At 43.6% G+C, this 22887-nt stretch overlaps 1 protein-coding gene across 1 annotated transcript in view; it reads right to left on the bottom strand.

Annotated features, from left to right (window-relative positions):
• Nucleotides 1-21973, bottom strand: part of LHFPL6 (LHFPL tetraspan subfamily member 6) — a 136034-nt gene extending 114061 nt beyond the window's left edge. The window contains exons 1-2 of the mRNA XM_030273569.4: nt 21834-21973; nt 18829-19388 (exon numbers count right to left, since the gene is read on the bottom strand). Of these exons, the coding sequence (XP_030129429.1) occupies nt 18829-19213 (385 nt within the window). The 5' untranslated portion in view covers nt 19214-19388; nt 21834-21973. The remainder of the gene's footprint in view (nt 1-18828; nt 19389-21833) is intronic.
• Between the last annotated feature and the right edge of the window lie 914 nt (nt 21974-22887).

Genomic DNA, 22887 nt, shown 5'->3' with positions numbered 1-22887 from the left:
AGTGTACAAAAAACTCTCTGTGCAACAGATCAACCTGAAGAGGCTTATCTTTGTGGCTGCTGTCTATACAGTCATAATTAAATAAAAGCAGATGGAGGAGGAACTAAATAATTATGACTGCAAGATAAATAAAACTCTGGGTAAGTAACTTCAGAAGTATAATTTAAGCATCTTACATAAATAAAAAAATATCAGCATCTTCTGTGATATGTTTTCATACTGAGGTAGTTCAGAAAATTAAAATAATCAAGAAAACAATGAAGCGAAGTATTAAACTAAAAATATTAAATACGTACGACACACGCATAATAGGAAACAGGTACAAAGTCATTCTGACTCACTCTTCCCACAGGCAAATGCAAATTTTCCGTGTCCTTTGCTAATGCATGTGCCAATTAATCTTGCAATCACATTATCACAAAACTGTGTTGTTTGGCACTTTTTCTTACTTCACAGAACATAAAAGAGCTTCCCCTGTTCTTTTCAGACACAGCTCCATAGAGATCCAATCACTGGGACATGCCAGGGGGTCGCTTTAGCTGTGCTAGATCTTGCCTGGCAGGCCCAGCTACACAGGATTTCCTGTAGTTCTTGCAGTGATGCAAAAACCTTTTGATGCGTTAGTCCTTCTTCAGATATCAGATGTAGACCCCAAGTCACTGTGGTGCTCAGTGTATCAAGATCCCACTCCTACAAATGGTAAATTTTCCATCAGCTTCCAAGCACTGATTTCCCACCAGGTGCTCCAGGCACAGACACCAAGGCACAGCAATCCATCGCACTGCCATGCTCTTCACACAATGAACTCGTGCATGGTGCAGGGGCTGCCAGCCTGGCTGTGGGCACCTGCCTTCATGCCCACCCCCAAAATTATGAAAGGGAGAAAATCTGTTTCTCTTTGCACTCACAGTGAGATATGGGGGCATACATCAGTAAGACTGTTCACTCCTGGATGAGGTGCCCAGCTAAGCATCCCTTCTGGAATCAGAAGATAAAAAAGAAAGAAGAACTCAGATTCCTGCAGCCTGAAGGTTAAAATGCAGGAAGACAGTGTGTATATGGAGAGTTTTTATGCAATGTTTTTCAGCTGTGTACCCCTAACATGGCTATATGTGAAGACCAGTTAAGAACATGAGGGTTTGAAGTAAGTGCAGTGCCAGCTTAAAAAGCATGTTCAGACCACCACTGGTCTTAAATATTTCTTTCTTTGTAAATATGATGTTGTGTAGCCTGCTGCAAAGTATTGTTTGTTCAGTGCCAGGTAATCTTCAGAGCTATTAATTGCTCCCGTAAAAGATCCAGTTAGAAAGTGGGACAAAATACTTGAACAAGCTTTTGAAAGAATGCATAATCCACATTGCCTTAACCCTCTAAATACGTATCTGCATAACATAATAAAAGCGAAGGTATTATATATTTTACAGATACATAAGATGACCACTTAACAGCTCTATGAGAACTTTGATCCAAAATCTCCTTTCTGTTCTGTGTGGCAGATCTATTCCTTGCTTGCACGTTTGCTTGCTTTTCTGGACAGAAGTCTACAGGACTACTGTTCTTTGTACACAGGGAAAATAAAATGTCCTTAAGAAAGCTCACACATAAAAAAGCAGTTCTAACCTATAAATATATCAATGGAAAATGTTTTATTTTCTAAAATGGTCTCTCAGCCGGAGTGACCCAAGACCACAGAAGGTGTCACAAACTTTTGTTTCATCACCCACAAAAGGTAACTAAGCACAGCAAGCTCAGCCATGCTTTTCAGCAATCTAGGGAGTCAACCAGACAGGAAAGGTTGAAAACCAGTCATCTAAACAAGCATATATAATCTTTGTACATAAAAGAAGCTACGGCCTCTTTTGAACGATGGGATAATATTCATTATTGCAAGAAAAGCTTCACAAACGAAAGAAAATTAGCTCTGTCTTTCAGTCAGATCATGCCTTCTGCACAGCTGGACTACACAAAGTCATCTAATTATGGCAGCAAGGAGCTCAACAGGGTAAATTGCCTTGAGAAACAGTCTGTGTTAGCTTGTGACCAACGCTGCACAGTCACCATCAGCTTGAGCTGCACACCATATAAATTCCTATCTGCCTCAAAAATGCCAGGCAGATAATTATTTAGTCATGAACTACTGTAAGGAAGCAGCACATGACTACTGTAAGGAAGCAGCTGGGTCATTGGCTACACTTGAACCTAAACTTGAACCTAAAACTTGGAAGGCCTCCATTCAACACTTCTGCAAATATAACCTTCAATAAATTTCTAGCCTCCTAACTGTAAAAGGGAAAAATATTCCTTTCATCTGCGTTGAGGCACTGTGAAGATAAAGATATTCCGGGAAGATTATTCTATAGCTTACAATATAGAATTCTGTCAATCAGCTTTGCCAGAGATGACATCAAACTGTGTACTCAAATAATGGGGGAAAAAATAATTATGCAGTCTTATTCTCCCTCAAATCTTTCCTATTTTTCCATCCTATTTTGCCCATCTTATCCACCTCACAGACTGCTTACCTTCATTAGAGATGCACCTGTCTTCTCAGTTTTACCTGTGAGCACTTGAAGATAGGCTGCAATAAAAAATCTGATTGCAACTTGTGAACTCACATTTAAAACTGCTGAAACCATGGTCCTGTGGCAACAGTTGCTTCCCATTCTCATTTATCCACTGTTCAAGATCTCTGAAAACCACACTAACAGTCCCTTTTGTTTACAGCAATCACAGTCTATTTTCAAAGTAGACTTACATTGCCAGTCTGGAACCAGCGCCTCTCACCATGTTTGAATGACAGAAGACTCTCCATTGTTCTTGTGTCCTTGTGTCTTCGGAGGTTAACAAAAATCTCTGATATTTTAAAGAGAATCTAAGTAGTCTGTATTTAAATGGGAACAACCACTACCATGAGGACTAAGGAATGCTTGCTGGATATGGCATAAAGTATTTCAAAGAGTGCCCTAGGAGGAGAGGGGGAAAATGCGAAGAGGAATCAAAGAGATTTCATGCAAGAGACATGAATGGTTTCCAGCTGTTAGATCAAATCCAGGTCACTGTGCCAATGGACCAGCAGACAGGTCACCATGTACTGAATTCAGAGGTAAGTGAAAGTAGTGGAGGCTGTTATACTCTTGCCAAAGTGTAAATTAAGACAATTTTCACAACAAGCAAGCAAAAAAAATATAAAAAGTTACAGGGTAAGAAGCTAATTAACTCCAATCCCTTTTCACCCCAAACTTCATCCCCTCCTGGGTCTTCTCTAGCTTTGGCTTTAGTGTTTGCAGTGGCAGCTGATTCTGTGTAGATTCTCTTTATTATTTACTTTTGTCCTGTTCACTGGGTGTTTTTTCCAGAAAATAAGTATGGCAAAAGATTTGTAGTTTCAAAACTAATGAAACAATTAGCTGAGGCTTCATCTCCACGTAAAAATGATGGCCAGCTTCACAACAGACAGACGAGCTACACCATCCTTCTGTTGGGAAACAGAGACACCCATCTACAGACACAGAGTCTGTCATATCTTCCTACAGGTACTTGGTGCTATTAAAGCAAAACTACTGCTAATGCCTCATTTAGGGTTCTGTTTGACGGAACAAATAAAAAGCATGATTTCTGAAAAGGCATCCTATTTGATCTGATGTTTTCAAACTAGATTCTAACAGCTTTCACTGAGGCTGAATTAACATCTTCTGAAATTTGTAAAGATTATTGCTGACCTATTTAAAACAAAGGCAAACAAAACTAATAGGAAAAAAATTCATTCTGCTCTCTTATTTTTACTACAAAGACAGACAGTCACACAGCCTAAAATCATAATCAGGTATAAATTTTGACCATTCTCATGAGAGCCACTAAGATGAAAGCATTTGCTTGCTGAGCTTCATTGGCTGAAAAACACTTGACTGGGTACATTTAAAAATGCTGCTTATCTGAACTGTTTCAAGAGATTAGTTTGCATATTTAATATGTTAATGTTTCACAAGTAAGATTTGCAATGACTTATTACGGGACATATAACTTGGCAGAGCCCTGAGTCATTTAAGCGGGTGCCTTAGTCACTAAATGCCAGCTACACTATTAGACACCACCTCAGAGTCTGTCCATGGCAGTAAGCCAGTTTTGCAGATCCTCTTCCAAAATCCAGTTTAGAGTCTGTCTTTCAGCAGGATATTTCCCAGCGGTTTATATTTTCACTGTCACTAGCATGTCAGTAAGAGTGCATTATCTTTTGAGCTCTGATTAATTTTGCCTTGACAGTACCAAAATGCCAAGTAAAACTTTAACTCAGGTTCTGAAATGTTAATCAGTTTTGAAATATCCACAGATTGCGTATAGATCAAGGCCTGTAAGTACTCAGAGACATCTGTCAGGATCCACATGGCATTGGTACTCTTGTTTCTCTCTAGGCCCACAGGGTCAAGTGATCATCAGCACTGATAATGAAATATAGAATCTTGAAACAGAAAGATGTGGCCTTCTATTAAAGTTCTCTAAGATAAAAAAATAAGAAGATATAACTCTTCTAAGATATACATTAATTTCCATTCTCAAATAATATTTTGATTATTTACTCTTACCAAGCTGCCACTGACCACACTGGTAAAAAATTTATCTCTAAATACTGATGTCCAAAAAAAAAAAAAAGAATCAGAGAATCACAGAATAACAACCATTACCTGAGTTGGAAGAGACCCACGAAGACCACTGAGTCTCCTCTTAAGTGAATCAAAAATCCTCTGTCTTGGATCTCTGCATAATTAGGTCATAATCATAATGTGATTTCTTTGGTTCATACCTCTACCATTATATTAGGTATAAAATGTATAGGAATCTCATGACTTCAGGATATAAAATGCCCATTAATTTTGTGGAAGACGAAGAAACTTCCACCAGAGCAATTTTATTGCTGAACAGTCTGCTACACTGTGTTAGGTCTGCTACTTATACTGGAGCATTTCATGCTGGAAACACCAAGATTCAAGCCCTCAAGCTAAGACAGAGAATAATCTTTATTCTTATATTCAACTCAATGAGCTTTCAGTCAGTAGCCAGAGGTTCATGCACTGAAAACTGTGCTTTGGAAAGACCACTCCCAGAAGAAAAGGTGAGGCCATCTTTTCCAGCCAGATCCAGGTCTCAGTGGTGCTGTGACAATTGGCAGTGGCTTGGTACCCAGCTCACCATTCGGAAGTGGCAGCTGGAGCACACAGATCTTGCAGCAGCCACTGCTCTTCAGAAACACAGTGGATGCTTGCAGTCACTGCCACAAAGACCCCCTTGCTTTCTTGGCACAGCTAAGCCTCCTCCTTCTCAGGGAACTCAAGATGCAAACTACAGGGAACTAAGATGTAAACTACAGTTAGCCTATCCACCAAAAAATGTTGTGCCAGTGTATGCATGGGATTGACCAGTCCCATCACATGGGGAACCTCCAAGAAGAGAGTGCCTTGAGGAAAATTCCCAGCAGATATTCTCCCACCAGAAACCTCAGAACACAAAGGTGTCTCCTGCAAAGAAGGTGGGGAACTGTCCATAATCTCCAGCTTTCCTAAGGTGTTTAAGAAAAACCTGACTTGTTTCAGGATGCTCAAGACTGTGTACATTTGGAAACTCTTTGCCTGGAAGAGCACTGTGGAGACCTTAGGGTGGAGGAAAGCAAGACATTCCATTAGTGAAACTGAAAGGACAAGAACCAACACCTTCTAAAGGGCATAAGGATACTTTCCTCAATTGGAAGTCTCATTCTGAAAATAATTTATGGTTTCCCAAGCTTGGCTGCCTTTGCCTTGGCAGTGAGGCACAGATCTGTTGGTCTCTGAGTCACCTCAGAATGCACAGCTCACTTTTAAGAACTTTTAATCTTCACTTAGAATTAATTTTTAATTAGATACTTTTTAAAATTTTACTGAGAAACTGTAACACATTATTTTTGGAAGTTCAGTTTGGCAGAATGAAAAAGAGCTAGCATTACACTCTGCAAATAAAGACCTTTTAGAGTGCACCTGAAAACCACTTATACTTTGGCAAAACTACTTATAGCTGTACAAATTTGCCCAGTATCTGTTAGGAGAAATGTTGCTCTGGGGACAAGAGAGGCCAGGGCCAGGGCCATGCTGGGGTGTTCGTCTAGCCTCACCCTGAGTATCCAACACTAGAAGGAAAACAGCTGCATTTGTATTCCTGTTCTCATATACACACACACCAATGTCCTCATCTGTTTTTGATAAGGAAACTCACACAGACTTGCTAAAGCAGTCTGGGTTGCAGGCTTGTATAACAACCTTGGGCCATCAATCCAGCAACAGTCCACTAGGTCTGCTTTTAAAATGAAGCTGTCATTAGCTTGAAGGAAATAAAATTTGCCTCTTACAGCAAGATCTTTAATTGCACTTTTGACAGTCTTCAATGATACAGAAAGGGAAGGAGCTCATTTTTGCTGTCATATGTGAAAAACACTTGCAAGCTGACCTGGCTTCTCATATATTACTTTTGTACAGAGATTTGCAACACTGTCTGAATTGTCTTCCCCCACCTGCTCTGCCAAATTATTATGGTACAAGCACTTCAGGAAAAAAAAAGAGCACAATTGCTTGAAATTACACTGGAGTCAAATGTTGATAAAAAGGTGTCACAGAGGGAATGAAAACTAACTGCTGTGAAATTTAATGAAACCCACTGTGTGCCAAGGGCACAAGCAGCCAAATTGAATTTAAAAAAGTGCCAAGCAGAGAAGCTTGTAATCAGACTAGCCACTATGTTAGATGAGATAAGCAGAATGACTTTTTTCTATCACTAGATCAAAACAGACTGCAATTCTTATGCATGAGATGAAAAGTTACAGTATTTATCTTCCCAGCTTCCTGTGTTCTTAGCACCGGATCTCTGGCTTAGTGGCATGAAATGGAATTTGCCATCTCCAGTGTATGGCTTGTCCCAGCCCTTGCACGGTTCTTTCCTGACAGTTTTTATTGCAAATTGTTATGGAGAAGAGGAACAAGATAATCAGAGCTGTTAAAGGCTCAGCATAAACTATCTTCAGTTGCAGTGTCCCCTTCCACAGCCTGGGCAATGAATTGAAGTCAACAGAGGAGAATAGGAAATATAAGATGATGCCAGCATAGGAGGACTCTGTTCAACAGTTGCCAAAACATCACTCCACTGCAGCCTGTTAAGGAATCATTTTACTCCTAAATTATTACAACAGTATTATTTTGAAATTGTGCTAAGAAAAGCCTGCTCTCCCAAACAGAACTGCTTGCGTTGTGGGAGTAATCCCTCAAACTCTGGTTAAGGACATGGGATAAAAGAGCTGTGCAGCTCATCTTTGTCAAAACAGCTTCAGTACACTCATTACTTCAGTTGTTCAGGGGGTTATAAGTAGTCTTAGCTCTGGACAACACAGAGTCTGCACCTTTACCTCACTGATGAATTTTAACATTGCAACCTGCTTGAATTTGCCTGGCCCAAATGGCCATATTCTCCTTTTAATGGTCTGCTGGTGAAGCTGGAATATTTTCTGGAGAGAAACTTTCTAGCAAGAGAGATTTCCAGTACTGAACAAAGCTCTCCAAAGCCAGCCACTGTGTTTCTTATAAAAGGATTTCTCATAAAAATGCCCTGACTTTTATCACAACCTCTTGATTTCGCAGAAAGTGCCTGTAATAGTTTCAGGGCTTGTCTTGGCTGTAAAGAATTTTATGCCAGTATTTAGTGCCATTCATCATGTTTTCACTGCTGTGCCAGAAAAATAACTTGAAAACTAACAGAATTCCTTGAAATCTAAAGCACACTATAGTACAGGAGCCTTAAGTTTCCAAATTTTTTTTGTGCATAGCTCATGCCACATCTGAAATACTTTGCTAGTCAGCAGTACCAAAGAATCCATTTGCCTGCAGGTATGGCAAATGGAATTTTACGAGGAGGTGAAACTCCTCTCCTGTCACAGCCCTCTCCATTCCCACTTACCCTGCTTCCCTACCCTACCCTGTCTCTGACTGATCCCTCCTCTGCTCATACCTTTCTGAGGATGCAGTTGAAGTAAAAGTGCTTTTAAGGGAATAAAGGTCATCTGAGCTTTATCCCCTGAAAGTAATACATTTATCATTTGTTACTAAGCCAACATTTAGAGGTCTCCCTTTACTTACTCCTCTACAAAGCAAACAAGAAATGTTTTATCATATTAAAAATCAAATCAACCCAAATCTACCTCAATTTCACCATTTGACTTTTTTTCAGTGAGGACTTCTTTGGAGCAGCAGCTACCTCTGCCTTTTCCCCTGCCACAATGGATTTCAAGAGTTTCATACATTATAACAACAACCATAACAGAAGCAACATGGTACACCTGGGAGCATTTGTACAAATTTGCCAGACAGATTGTACTAATCTCCAAATGGCATTCAAAGCTCATACTCATGTAGCAGCACCTGGGCTGAGTTAGAGCAAATTTTGAAACAAATAATTTTCTCTCACAAATACACTCACAAAGGTTCCTCATCATCACCCTACCCCAGTTTTTATAAATTGCCCAACACAAAGCACTTTTTAGTACATCCTAGTACCATTCCCAGTGATTGGCATTCAGCTGTATTGTGCCTCACCTGAACGACTTGTGATGCTCTGAATATCAAGTTTGTTCTCAATTAAAAACAAACAAAAAAAAAGTATTCATAAACAGGCCTTTATTTGGCTGCAGACTTGGACAAAAACCTGAAGTTGTGAAGAAGCCTGGCAGTGTGCTCTTCAGAAGTTGTAAGGCCATTTCTTATACATTGCTATGTTAGCAGGTTTCATAGGGTGCTGCATTTCAGAAGCAACTTCTGTTATTCCAGTCTGACCAATCATGGCTTTATCTCAATACTTTATCACTTTGCATTTATTATAAAACTGTTCTTCTCAAATTAACAATACAAATTTATATTATTGAGAAAAATGCAAGACAACTGAACTGTCAGCTTGCAAAAGAAAGGGTCAAATCTTTACATTACTGTAGAAACTACACTATATTTATCAGAATTCTATATTTTCTGCTTAATCCTCTATGAAGTTCTTTGTATTCTGCTATAAGTTAAAATAACAATGATTTCTAATAAGTTTTTATTTAGGTTTTTATTCATTATAATTTTTCTTCATATTCCTACAAGCTACTGCCAAGCTTACATAAAAGTCCGTTCTCCTAGTAAAGAATTGTTCCTGCAAATCAATTCAAAGTGGCCAGTCCTCATGAAAGACTGGGACTTATCAGGCTCATGCAAGAAAATGTGGACTCAGCTCATGGTAAAGCAACCCTCTCAAGAAAGTTTTGTGCTAAGCTGTTAGTCCTGATGCAATTAATATTCCATACCCGGGGAATTAGGTAGAATCTGGTATCCCAAGAAGGTCTCTGCACTGCCACACAGCAGCAACCTCCTCCAAATCCCTCTAGTCACAACAAGTAGCAACGGCACTGAGCTCCAGATCCTCTCTTCCCCTGGGTTCCATTGCAGAATATTGCTGTTGATTTCAACAGGTCAGGCTCTAAGGAAAAGCCAGTCTGGAGGGGAAAAAAAGTCTGCCCCTGTTCCCAGATGTACCTGTGACATCAAGGGACTGACAGTGGAACAAACAAAAACAGGAGATCTAATCAAGCCTAGTGAACCAGCCTTATCACCAGCATTGTCTGGGTGCAGTGACCATACCCAATTTTTCATGCCTGAGAAGATACAGGACAACTTCTAGAAGGGATCTGTCAAATGCAATATTGCCTCTCTGACCTGTGATGCCTTTTGGTGGCAGAGTCATTCCAAAAAGAGGGAGAGGATCCATTCCTGGTTCTCTGTGACTTACAGCCCTCTTCACATGATCTGAATGTCACTTAGGACCCTGCACTTGTGCAGCATAAAAAGCTTAACATCACTGAAGTCAACAAGGGTGCTCCACAGAGCCACGGTCACCACAAGCTAAGCAGCTGTGGCTGGAGTTTTGGTTGTACAAATACATCCAGTGTTTATTAATTACACCACACCCCTTCCTAATTGCTTACTGCACTGAATCAATACATTGGCTGCTCTTGAGTTCTACTCCTCACTTGAAATGATGGAGTTTGAAAACTGCCTTATTTTACTTTGTGAAGCCAAAGTTAAAGTTCTTAGAAGGCAAAAATATGTATTGAAGAAATTAAAGGATATGAGCAAGGAAAAGAAAATACAGGTTATATACTGTAAAAAAAATTCCATGTGGAATGCATAGTAAGCTCAGTTTCCTAAGAGAAATGAGAAAAAATACAAATTACAGGAACATTTAACACCAGACTGGACAAAATCCTGGAAAATAGACCATTGGGAATAATTCTGTCCTGTCTGGAGGGCATATGACTTCACTTGCACTGGAAAATATTGAAACATTTTAATGCGCAAAGGCAGTTCCAGCAATATTCAAATATCCATTGAAATATCTCAGGAAGCAAAACAAGCCAGATCTTCCAATGAACAAACAAAATTGCTAACTCCAACCCAGATTGTTCTCTAATCAACACCAATGTAAAGGATCTGAAATGAGGTACCTCTGAATTTACTCTGACTCCGCACCAGCAAAATAGATTATTTGGTCCCCTGCCTCACATTTTGTGAAGTTTCATTAGGTAATGCAAGCAAAACCTTTTGAAATGAAAAGTGTCACAGAAGTGCTGAGCATCATTGTCTCTTTCTAATAAAAAAAGGGATAAAAAAGCAGGAAGACTGAACTTCATTCTACAGATAAATAAAACAGCACTCTGGGACTTCTTTAGATCAAAAATTCTTTTCTTAATGCAAAATTCTGCTTAAACACAACACAGCTGCAGCAATATTCAAAACATCACTTTCATATTCAACATTAATAAGACAACATGAGAAGTAAAGAGATTCTTCCCAGTATTTTAGCAGCATGTTTTTAATACATCAGAATTTCCATTTTAAATGTGCTTCCAAAGCACCTAAAATCTTGCTTGCAGAATTTGCTCCAGGCTGAAACTCTGCATGGGGCTTTTTCTTCTTCTGTATTTAGTAAAAATTTATATTAGGATTAAATATAACTTTTTAAAAACCAAAAATGAATATGTATTCAAAACAATTCAGTATAAACAAGTTAATTCACTGGGGTAGCTCTTAAAGAAGAAAGTCATCATGAGAACCACACCTGTTGTAGACTAATGTCACATCCAATAATTCTAGAATAAAAATAGTGATGTAATTTGTACTAAGTGTCACTGACTTCAAGGGACACAAAAAAAATTTACAGCTTGTAAGGGCCCTGATGCTTTTTTAAGGGAGATTTTGAAACACCAGAAGAGTTATCTGAAGTGGTTGAGAACAGAATAAAAAAACTAAGACAGCTAAGTATGAAGCCTACTCTCCACATCTGTCTTCTTCAAGTTACATCTCCTCTGTTTTAGCAGCATTACAACCCCTTGCCTGCTCTGTACTGCTTGTGACTTTGCTGGCAGGGATGGCCTGCTCAGAGCTACTGATTCTTCACCTTAGGACCAGTAATGTTTATTACTGATCCTTCCTTACTACCCTATTTTGTTAAAATGGTCAATGTTAGCTAAAATTGCAAACTTTGCTAACCAGGCTTCCTTCAGTGGGACTTTCAGTGAGAAAATCTCAAAAAACCTGTGCTGTTAGATCTGTTGGGGCAGCAGCCTTTAGCAAGGCAGCAGCTGGAACTTCTGTGACCAAGGTGAAGGCAACCATGCAAAACAGTATCATCTCTTGAAAATACACAGAATCTCAGTCTGCACCTTTCTTTACCTCTTTCAGGTAAGTGCCTGCTAGTTGGATTCCCTATCAGTCAGACCTGATGGCCTGTGCATTCAGGAAAGATTCAAGTAATGCAAGTCCATATCTGATTAAGAGAGTAGGAATCTAAGTAATGTCCTTTATAAACTGACAGAGGACATATATTGCATTGGTTCATATATTACATTCAGGCTTCAATCCTGAATTTGTCTTATATTTTAATTCCTATCTGAACACAGCAGAGAGAGAGCTGGCTTATCTTCAATAAAACATATGCTACAGAATCTTTAAGATAATTTCACTGTCTAAATTCCCTTGTCCTGAACATCTTAACAACCAGTTGTACTTCCCTGCCTTACTTATTCTGGACTCCAAATCTAAATCCAAGAAATTGACTCTATGCTGTGCCACAGTATGTGAAGGTACCTTTTAGTGCTGAGAAGCAAAGGTTGAACATAGGCACAAGCAGTCAGAGGATTCAGTTTAGCAAGTCAAAGACTAGTTGAAAAGGGATGAAGCTGTAAAACTATACACTGCATTTAATCCTTCAGTGGATTGCTTGAGAAAATTGGAGAAAGAACCAGTGTGAAAGACACCAGCTACAAAGCAGCTTCTATACAGGTTGTTCTGGTATAGAAACCACAACAAAGCACAGCTTAAATGGATTAAAAGCAACCTAAGTGTCGCATCTTAAAAGCAAAAAAAAGGCAAAATATTCCTTGAGAAAGCATATTTTCGCAATGATATATTCTCGGTGCTACATTTTTAGCATTTGCATTAATGAACTCTAAGAAAAGCACTCAGAGTAATTCACCACTGGAACAACTTATGGAGATCAGGGTTTTCTCAAACTTAATTAAATTCAGACCAGAATTTTTTTCTCCGAGATACAGTCTAGCTCAAACTGAAATTATGTGGAGGCAGTCCCATGACCCGTACTACTGCAGACCTCAGACTAAGCAGTCACAGTGTTCTCTGCTGACTTTATTATTGCTGAATCAATGAGCCTATGACATGACACACAATCACTCACTAGCAACTTTTAACAGTGTCACTTTCATTGTTTTCTCTTCTTCTGTTACCTTGGTCAGGCTTCTTGTCCTTTCATTTGCCTCTCCTGCAGTGTCTATATGTGCACACATATGCTGGATTTGTACCCACCCCGCAGCTTGTTTTTGTCTAGGATGAGGACTGCCCCATCATGTGCTTACAGAAGTACAGCAAAGTCACTGAAGTTTTGCATCCAATGAGAGGAAGGTGTGACAAAAGAGTCCTGAAAGCTAACTTGCAGGTGCAGAAGGGGACTTGGTGTTTGACAGAACCAATGACCCTGACTTGCCGCTCCCCAGAAGTTAGCCTTTCAAAAAGTATTTTTAGACTGAAGAGAATGAAAGAACTAAAAGGCCTTTTTTTTTTTTTTTTTTTAATGTCTGTTTTATTTCGGGCACAAATTACAGGAAGAGATGGCAAGAATATGTACATATGGGGGAAAAGATGAAATTGCTTGGGAAATCCACAAGAGTCTGAGATCACTGTTTTATTCATAGAATTCCCTTGACCATCTCAGATCGTCCCTGCTCCACAAGACTTTTCTCAGTTATATTTTCTCCCTATAGGCAGCAAAGTACTCTGATCTTAGTCTTCCAGGCAGAAAGCAGAGAGCCTCACTTGAGCTGTCAGATGAAATAATGGTTATAATGATTACTGGCCAGTGCCTTTTCCTCCAGCTGAACAAAAACCCTTCCCAGAAGTTTCTAGTTCCTGTAGTCAGCTGGAATTAGTCTCCCCAGAACCCCTTTCTTAGCCAGCCTCAGAACCAAGACTGTACTTGAACCCTGGAGCTGTCTTTAACTGCCAGCCATGCTTCTTGAAATACAACTTTGTTTCAGTGACTCCATCTCTCCCAAGAGCCTCTTCTGTTTTAACTGTTTCCCCAAGCAAATCTTTTGAGGGAGAGCTTCTCTACGTGACCCCCCAAGGCCATGACCTAGTATTCTTTCCTCCTCTATCCCTTACACTTCAGTATCATCACACCTGCAAAGTCAGATTTGGCCATTAATGTGCCATTAACTTGCAGATTTTGTTTGAACCTGTCTCCTTAGAATCTTTAGACCAAAATCACAAAGGCTTTCTCTAAGATTTCATCACAGACAACACAGAACCAAAATATCACCCCACACTCTACATTTTCCTTATCTTGAGGGACCTGCCCTCTGCACTCAGCAAACACTTGCCCTGAGCACCTTATGGGTGATGGAAACTATGATGGAGTCTATTGGCACACATCACTCAGAGAAGGATTCTCCAGCAATTTCATGTACTCCTGAGAACATATTTCATAAGGACACATTTTATTTTCTGAGACAAAATCAGAAGTTGTTAGGAACTGTGTCCCCTTTTCTTCAAATAAAAAAAAAAATGCACCTTTCACCACCCCCTGCTCCAAGAGCTCTCCAGATTTTCTAACCAACAATTTCAAGGACCATAGTTTCAGGAGTTTCAGCACTTCATGACACACAAGGCAAACAAGACAGAGAAATAAGGAGAGGAAGAGTAGATGCCACTGAAAACTTCATTCATTTAATGAAGGTAGTAGCAAAACTGGTGCTTCTTTAGAGTGAAATCAATGAATACTAAAGATGAGAGTAAACATGCCAGTTGCCGACAGCCACATGGCTACCCCATAATCATGGAAAGGGTTCACTTCTCACATGGCACTCAGAATCAGGGTCATAGTGTCAGGTTCAGAGAGGTGGCTCAGCCAGCAAATTATTCCATGGTTTTTTCCCTCAGATCCATACCCTGAGCTTGGTTTAGCTGTTCTACCCAGCAAAAGGGAGTCCTGAGCTAGTGAAGATTTCATTCCCATCTGTAGACCACTTTAATGAAAAGCTTCATCTTGCCAGCGTAATGCTCTTTAAATTGACCATCCTTGCAATACTTGTGCCTTTTGATCCACTGCCTCTCATAAAACTGGCTAACCTTTAAGTTCATTATGTTCTTAAAAATATTGCTATGTTCTTAAAATCATTGCTCTGCATTTAGAGAGTAAAACTATTCACCAAATTAGTATGTCATATCTGAGCTACCTACCTTTAAATTTCTAGTTTCTCCATTTAAGTGGAATTGACTTGCCATAGCACAACGAAAAGAAGATCAATAATTACAGACTTCAATTTGCGATAGATTTGTTAAACTTCACTCCCTGCTGTCATATCCTCAATAGTTATGGTCAAAGCTACATCCTCTCAATCTGTTCTAGCTACATTACATATGCCTCAGTCTTCCAAACAGACAAAGGAAACCAGCTGGAAACAGTGCACTTAATGTTATCAGTGAAGACTGTGTCCTTCTACATGACTGTGCCCTCAAGAGGTTACAGACAGCATAACTTCCACCTCAGTTGTCGTTTCTTTGAAGCAGTCCAAGAGAGATGTCCGGGAAGCATGGTCTGAGAAACCACAGCAGCAGTTTGCGAGCTGTGGACTGCAGACCACTGACATCCACTGCAGAAAAGATTGGCCTTGGGGAGTCGGACACTTCTTGTCACCCTCAAATTACCTTAGAATAAGCTAAAAGCATTGTTTTTCATGCAAGCAGTTGCTGTAATGGCTACAGAGCTGCCACCTGATCATGTATGGGAAAGAAAGAGGCTCCCACAATTACAAATGGGAGGAAAAGTCTATGATGCAATCTTTCTAGTAGAAACAGAAACACAACATGTTTTATCCCAGAGTCACCTTAAAATACATGTATCCTCTGTAACCAGGATCATCTGAAATAGCAAATACAGACTAAGTACATAGGAACAAGCAATATCCAAAGAGCCCTTCTGACTCTGCCTAGATCTGCAATTTCTTGCAGGTTCTGCCATTCAATTTTTATCAGAAGAGCAGATTTATGGTAAAAGCACTCATGAATAATTCACTCCCTTGAGCTGCCACATGCAACTTAGGGAAATCCCAGCTATAAAACCTTGGCACCATTTAGCTAGCACAAGCCACACTACTTTTTTACAGGTGTTATTCCACTGACCTACTTGGGAGCTATTCCTCCTTCAGAGTGCTAGAAGAAAAGGATCAGGCTGTTTGCTTACAAGCTCTGGTAAGAAAACCTCTCTGCCACATCCTCATAGCAGTAAAAATGCTTCTAGTGTTGGACTAAGTTTTAGCTTTGGCTCACCACAGCTTCAGTGGCTGGTGCATCTCCTCTGCTCTTGGGCCTCCAATAAAAATCCATTTTTCGCTGGTTTACTTCCTCCTCAAGTTCATGTTTTTAAATCATGTTGAGAAACTTACTTGGATCCTAAACAGAAGGAGCACAACTAAAGCCATAAACTAGCTACACTGAACTTGTCTTCATGTTGGTTTCTAACTTCAAGAGAAATATGGTTTATTCCAACACTCATCATGTGCCACTGGAGCAAAAGCCCCAGCAGGGCATGGGGGAAGACAAAAAAAAAGTGAAACCATTTAGCTAACACAGAGGATGAGTTAATAGCATCACTCAGTGGCTGCTTATTTTCCTAGGCTTTTCCATATATAAAGCTAGGTGAGAGTGCTTCTTCACAATTAAAAAAAAAAAAAAAAACCAAACATTTATAAGGGTTTTATTTTATTAGATCTCTAACTGGAGACCAACTAAAATGACAGTGACTATGCTGCCACCAAGCCACATTCAAAGCCCACATCATGATATAGAGCTACACCTACAACTGCATTACAGGGAACAAAGAGCTGGCATTCCCTGTTTGTAAATAAGGTGTACAGCTCACAGCTATCTTGACATAAAACAAGATAATAATTATAGGCCTAAGTTAGACATCTGGGTAAATGAAGTAATGTCATTTAAACAATTAACCTACACTGATTTACAGCAGCCAAGGATCTGATGAGGGATCTAAGAAACTCCTCTTTACCCTAATATGTCCCTTCAGTTTATCCAAATTACTGGCTTTCACCACTTGGCCTCTCCCTTGTGCCCCACAGTTAGGTTTTAAGCAGGTTAAGAAATGACAGTCCTCACTTTGGTCTTTTCTTACACACTTCCAGCAGTGCTGAATGAAATGCGAGACAACCATAAAAGCCAGCAGAGGGGAAAATTAGACATGCTGCGTAACTAATTTCTGAACTGTAAGCAAAGTTGTTGGCAATTTTCATTTCATATCACAGGTTCATGTTTCTTTGAACTGTCACCCACTGAGAACAAGCACTAGCTGTTCATGCCCTTCCAGACGAGATGGAATGCCGCCTGGTCAGCTCGGACAAGCTTCAGGGGTTGCCATGGTGTGCTCTGAAGGAACCTCTCACCTCCTTCTCCAGGAGCCACCATCGTGCCTCAGAGAAGGGTGCATGCTATCCTGCCTCAGAGAAGGGTGCATGACTTCAGCCCACACAAGTCATGGGGAGCAGGGTTCCTCCTGCGTCCCCTAGGCACATGCCCACTGCTGGAGCTGCCGTATTTGCTGTGGTGGCTGTAAGCAAACAGATGTAAGCTCCCCTGCCAGCCCTGCTCCACAGACACACAGGGAGCATGGTCACAAGAAAAGGGCCAAATGCAAATTAAAACCAGATGAGCCGAGACAGCAGTTGGAAAGAGGGGGTGGTTAAAGCCTGTGACAGCTCTAAGTGAAAATAGTCAGACAAAGCGGGCTTGCAGATTGTCACTGAACTGAGAACCTCCTCCACCCCCAACTGCCTGGCTGGAGCTGTATAATGGAACAGGTTTCAAGAAAGCGCAGCTCCCAGCAGAGTTAACTCTCCAGCAGCTGCTGCACTTTCAAATTGTCAGACAGATTAAACACAGAAATGCCTGTGGGTCACAAAGCTGAGGGAAGGGTGAAGTGATAGGGTCAGCTTGCTCTAAAGTGCAGAAACTACTCAAAAAGTTGGAGACAGGATTCCCTGTGGCCAGGAGGGAGTTACACTGGTATCATCTTGCTGAAGGCTTGGCACATGGCCCTTTCCCAGACTCAGCTGTCCTCACCAAGCTGGACAGTTAGTGGAGTTTTTGTCTTGTGCTTCCTTATAAGCTGCAGTCACAGCATGTAACCAGACTGCCCGTGCAGGGTAAGTGCCTGTTTGGAGGGGAAAGAAATGAGGGTTCCACCAGAGTGTCTTTTGGGGCATGAGCCAGGGAGCCTGGCTGGGACCAGGTGCTGCAGGGCACCCAAAAAGCTAGCACCTGCACTGCCTCAGCACCCAAAGCTCAGAGAAACATGTTACCTTATGGGGACAAGTGCATGTGTGCAGTGGAGCTAAAGTGAGTGCCACTGATCTGCGTGTCACTGATGACAAGAGGGTGATGATTTACTGGGAAAAGTGCCCTGTAAAAAGCATGCTTGTGGATCCTATTTATTGTCTCATACCCTTCAAATACTCTTACAGTTACAAAGACACCACACAATTACAAGTTAGAGAAAAGAGCGGAGGTAATTCTCCCACACAGTCTAGCCCATGGAGCCAACAAACCTGTGGCACCATCAGCAGGCGGCATGGGTCAGCCAGCCCAGCAGGGCTCCTCCCAGGAGATGGTGGGCCACCTCCACCAGGGATAAACAATCCACACTTCAAACCTGGGCCAAAAGCTTGTTGCCAGATCCATGCAGCTGCAGAGAGCAGAGTTGGAGGGAGCTCTGCCAGTAATAGAGGTAAGAAGGAGAAAGAGAGGTTGTTCCCATACAACACAGCCTCTCCTCTGCCAAACCACAATGCTTCATGTGGATCTGTAGCCCACATGTTTCTCCAGGTACCTCCAACTCAGCTATGCTGTGATGGAAACTACAACCCACAAAACTGCTGAGAAGATGCTGGTCCACAGAAGTCACCTTGCCATGCAAGCTCTCAAAGGTCCCATAATGACCAGAGCACAAGAGAGCACAGGTCACTGTGTTTTTGGGCCACATTCAGGCAGCCACACAAGCAGCTCAGTCGCTGAGGGAGCCAAGTGGTCTCCCTTGCTAGGAGAAAGTTTGACTCACTCCCTCCTCTTCCCAAAGCACCAGAAGAGTCTCCACATGAGCAAACAGACAGCCTGGACATCCCCATCCCCTCACTGCAAGAGCACTTACCCCCCAGGAACTGGATTCCTCCTGCCACCCTGCCCACAGTCCTGGAGATGAGCTCAGACACACAGCAGCCCATGAGCGCTGTCAGGGCCACCAAGAGAAGCAGCCCGCAGCCCAGGCCCGTCACCACCGTGCAGATCCTCCACTCGGCGCTCGGGATGGCCTGGAAGGAGGCATAACGGCCACACTGCTCCACCATCACGGTCATCTGGCGGCTCTCATCCCGCACCGGGTAGGAACACCTCCGGAAAGTGCCGAAGGAAACAGACTTCTCCAGCTGAGACCCCAAGAGCCAGTAGGGCATGAAGAAGCCAACACAGGAGGTGGCAGCGCAGAGGAAGGAGAGGAACGCCCAGACGACGCCGGCACAGGTGAGGCTGGAGGCCATCTTTGTATCTGCTCCAAGACCCCTCAGGATGGGAAGACACAAAAGTGACTGTGTATTTTAGAGAAGCTTTATGGATAGTCTGGAATCTCTCAGCCTTGACAAATCCTCACACTGGAAGAAACTTGGATCCTAAGAGCCAGGGGAATATTTCCTCCCATCATGAAGTCAAAGGTCCCTAATTAAATAACAAAACACAAAAAAGGAGAAAAACACAAGGTCAGTAACACTGACATTAGAAAAAAAATATTTGTCTGCCAGAGTGTTTTTCCTTTCTAGAAGACTTCTAAAGAAGACATGTCACTTTTCTGTCCCTACAATCACTCTTAGTGACACTAGCTTCTGTGGTCAGTGCGATGGTGGTGACCAGCAGCACAGCTGGAACAGGCTGCTGTGCACATCCAGGAATGCTCTGCACTCACCTTTGTGGGTCCCCTGTGTACTCGCCTCACTTTTCTCCACTGCAAGTTGCAACCTTTTCAGTACTGATAGACAAAACAGATAAGATCTTGCTTATCCTTAGTTAGCTAGACCTTCCTTCTGCAATGCCTGGAGAATGTACTTCACTTTATAGATGATCCTGCAGCTTCAGTGCAGAAAAACCCACAGCAGCTAAGGCATTTCAAGATCAGACTCTTGTGACACAGGTAAAACTTATTAACACACCCTCAAAAGAAGTGATATAAGATGACATTGTTTCCAGCACTCCAAGTTGTTTGGCATCCCTGTGCAAAAGGAGCCTTTTATCACTTGATGTCCCAAAGTGCCACTCCAGGTGGGCTTCTGGTAAGTGAAAGCATTGCCACATCTTTTGGATTTGCCCCTACACAACCTCAAGGAGCACACAATTAAAACACACAGGTCTCTCTTAATAGTCCTCCTTGCATTCAGCCCAGCTCTTCTTTGCTTCTTCCCAGCTCAAACCCAGGAAGGAGCCATAACCCCTTTGTATCCTTCCCAGACAACTCCCAGCCTCTCAGCTCAGTATCAGTGTGCCCAAGTGCATTTGACTGTCACAGAAACCTACATGCTGTTCCCAGAGGCTGGGGGTGTATTTCTCGTTAAATTCATGTTGGATCATTATTCTAACTGCATTTGTAAATTTATGATCATTTCTCACAGTTGCTGCCAAATTAATTCTGATAGCTATTTACAGGGGCTTTTTCTTCTAAGCATGATTAGACAGCAATCAGTGAATCCAATTCATGAAAAGGCAATAAAATGAATACTACTTCAGCACAAGGAGGGAATGTAGAGAAAGTCTGTAAGTGAAATTAGCCATGTGCACCACACAAAAGTTTTGCTTACTTTTAAAACACTAAGAAAGGGAAGTATCTTCTGTAATATTAAAAAGGCCTATACTGCTACTGAAGAAGAGTACACCTATCTACCCGTAGCATACCCACAGAAACGTCTTTCAACCTGCAAACTGCCAAACCCCCGGGGATAAAAACTTGCCAGAGAGGCATGGCGGGGGACACCACTTCTTTAGAAGCATCATCTAGAGAAGGATGTGTCTGTGTCTTGGCGTGGCACCAAAAGTCTAAGCCAAAATGGGTCACATCACTTAGGGGAGATCATTCCCTGAATCGCAGGAGGAGGTACGGCTGGAAATAGCGGACAACATGGAGTGTCCCAGGGTAGGACACTACAAATCTTGCGGCTCCAGCGGGGTAGCAGTTAGGCTCGCTGGAGCCTGCCAGCTCACAGCCTGGGCGCTGTACCGGGAGGCGGGCTCACCCCTCCGGCCCCGAAACCCCGCTCCCCGCCCTCCAGGGGTAGGAGGGGGCGGCGGAGAGATACGGCTTCCCCCGAGGGAAGGCGGCGGCCAGGAACCAAAACTCGCCGGGTTGATGCCAGGGAAAAACTGCGGGAGAGCGGGCGCCGCGCCCGCGGAGCCAGCAGGGTGTGAGGGTGCCGGGCGGGGCGGGCAGGGGTGCAGGGGACCTGGGAAGGGCAGGAGATCCTAGAGGGGCAGGAGACACGGGAGGAGAAGGTGTTTCGGGGACAGAGGGTCCAAGAGGAGAGGAATGGGAGGGAAAGGAGAATGCGGCCGGGGACGGGCTGGAAAGGCAGAAGTGCCGAGAGTGTGGGGAATCCCAGTACCCAAGAGGACGGAGAGCCGGGAAACTGCGGGGCCGGGAAGGGAGAGCGGTCCGGAGTGGCTTACGGGAAAGACGGGGGCCCGGGAGAGGAAGGATTCGAGAAGACAAGAGGATGAGAGGGCTGGGAATCCGAGCAGGCAAGGGAGTCTAGAGGGTCCAGTGCAACGGGCAAGGGATGCGGCTAGGCTGGGTGTCAGAGCGGGGAAAGGGAATGCAGGAGGGAAAGAGGGTCCGGGAATGCATGGGATGTGGCCGTGCAGGGTAGGGAAGGGTCGGAGAGGGAAAGGACGTTCTGAAGGCTGGAGAATCCGGAGTCATGAAGGGGATGCAACGTACCGGGAGCGAGGGAGGGCAGGGGTTCGACAAGGGAAGGGGGTGCAGGGAGTCTGTAAGGGGCAGGAGATTCAGCCGCGCATGGAGCGCGAGAGAGCCGGTGTCTTGAAGGAGCAAGAGCGGCGAAGGGTCTAGGAGTGCCAGGATGGGGGCAGGCGCGGTGCCGGGAGCGAAGGGCTACTTACGGACACGCCGGGCGTGGAGGCTGCCCGCCGCGGCTGCCGGGAGCACATGGGCGCGGGGCCGGCGGGTGGCGGCCGCCCCAAGCGGCTCTACCCGCGGTCCCGGCGCGGAGGCGACGCGGGTGCTCCGAGGCGGGCGGGACTGGGACCGGGACCCTCCCCAGCCTGGCCCGTCCTTTCCTCCGCGCGTTCCTCTCTCCCCCCGTTCGATTCCTCGGGAGGCAGCGCACTCCGCCGCCTCTCCTCCCCCTTCCCCGCCACCGCCTCCCCGGGCGGGACCCGCCGCTGTCGGCGCAGTTGCGGGGCCGCGGACGGGGCCGGGGGCGAGGGGCCGGGCGGCGGCGGGGGAGCGGCGAACGGGAGAACGGGGGCGCGTCCCCGAGCCTTCACGGGGCGGGGCGGCGGTCCCGACCCGCGGGGTCGCTGTGGGGGTGGGTCCCGGTTTCCCGAGCCCGCCCTGGACTGCGACGGGGGGGTCTCGGGTCCCGGGGCCGGAGCGGTGGGTCCCGGGGCCGGGTTGGTGCGGGGGTGGCGGGGAGCGCTGCGGCGTCGCCGGGTTCGGCGGCTCAGTGCGGGGTGCAAGGGGCGGTGAAGCAGGGGACGGAGAGGAGGAAAGAGCAGGAGAGGAGAGGGGGGAAAGACAGCGAAAAAATGAGTATTTTAAGGAAAGGAGGAAGGTTGCAGTCCTTACATGGGAAAATATGGGCTAATCTCCTGATGGTGTGCGTGTGATAAGAACTGTGTCTGTCTCTGCTTGCGAGCTGCTGATCCAGCATTTTGATCGCAACAGTTCCCGAGTTGGTCTACAGAGAGAGTAAATGTGATCACAGTACCAAGCTGCTCCTCCTGGACGGGTTAGGTCAAGCGGAGAAACAGGAGCTTCAGCCTTTTCCCAGAGTGTCTTAACTGGGAAAGTTTTGAGGAGAGGTTGACTTCTGCACAGAGAACCTCCGGGAGAAAAAGAAATTTCCCATTCTGGTTTTTCCTCTATGCCCAGAAACGTGAATATATTTCTCAGATAAAAGACAATTTTATGACAGGTTTAAATTATGTCAGC

The sequence above is a fragment of the Taeniopygia guttata genome, chromosome 1 (assembly GCF_048771995.1).
Source record: "Taeniopygia guttata chromosome 1, bTaeGut7.mat, whole genome shotgun sequence".
Lineage (NCBI taxonomy): Eukaryota > Metazoa > Chordata > Aves > Passeriformes > Estrildidae > Taeniopygia > Taeniopygia guttata.
Note: the sequence above shows the minus strand (reverse complement) of the source record. Positions and strands in the feature narration are given on the sequence as shown.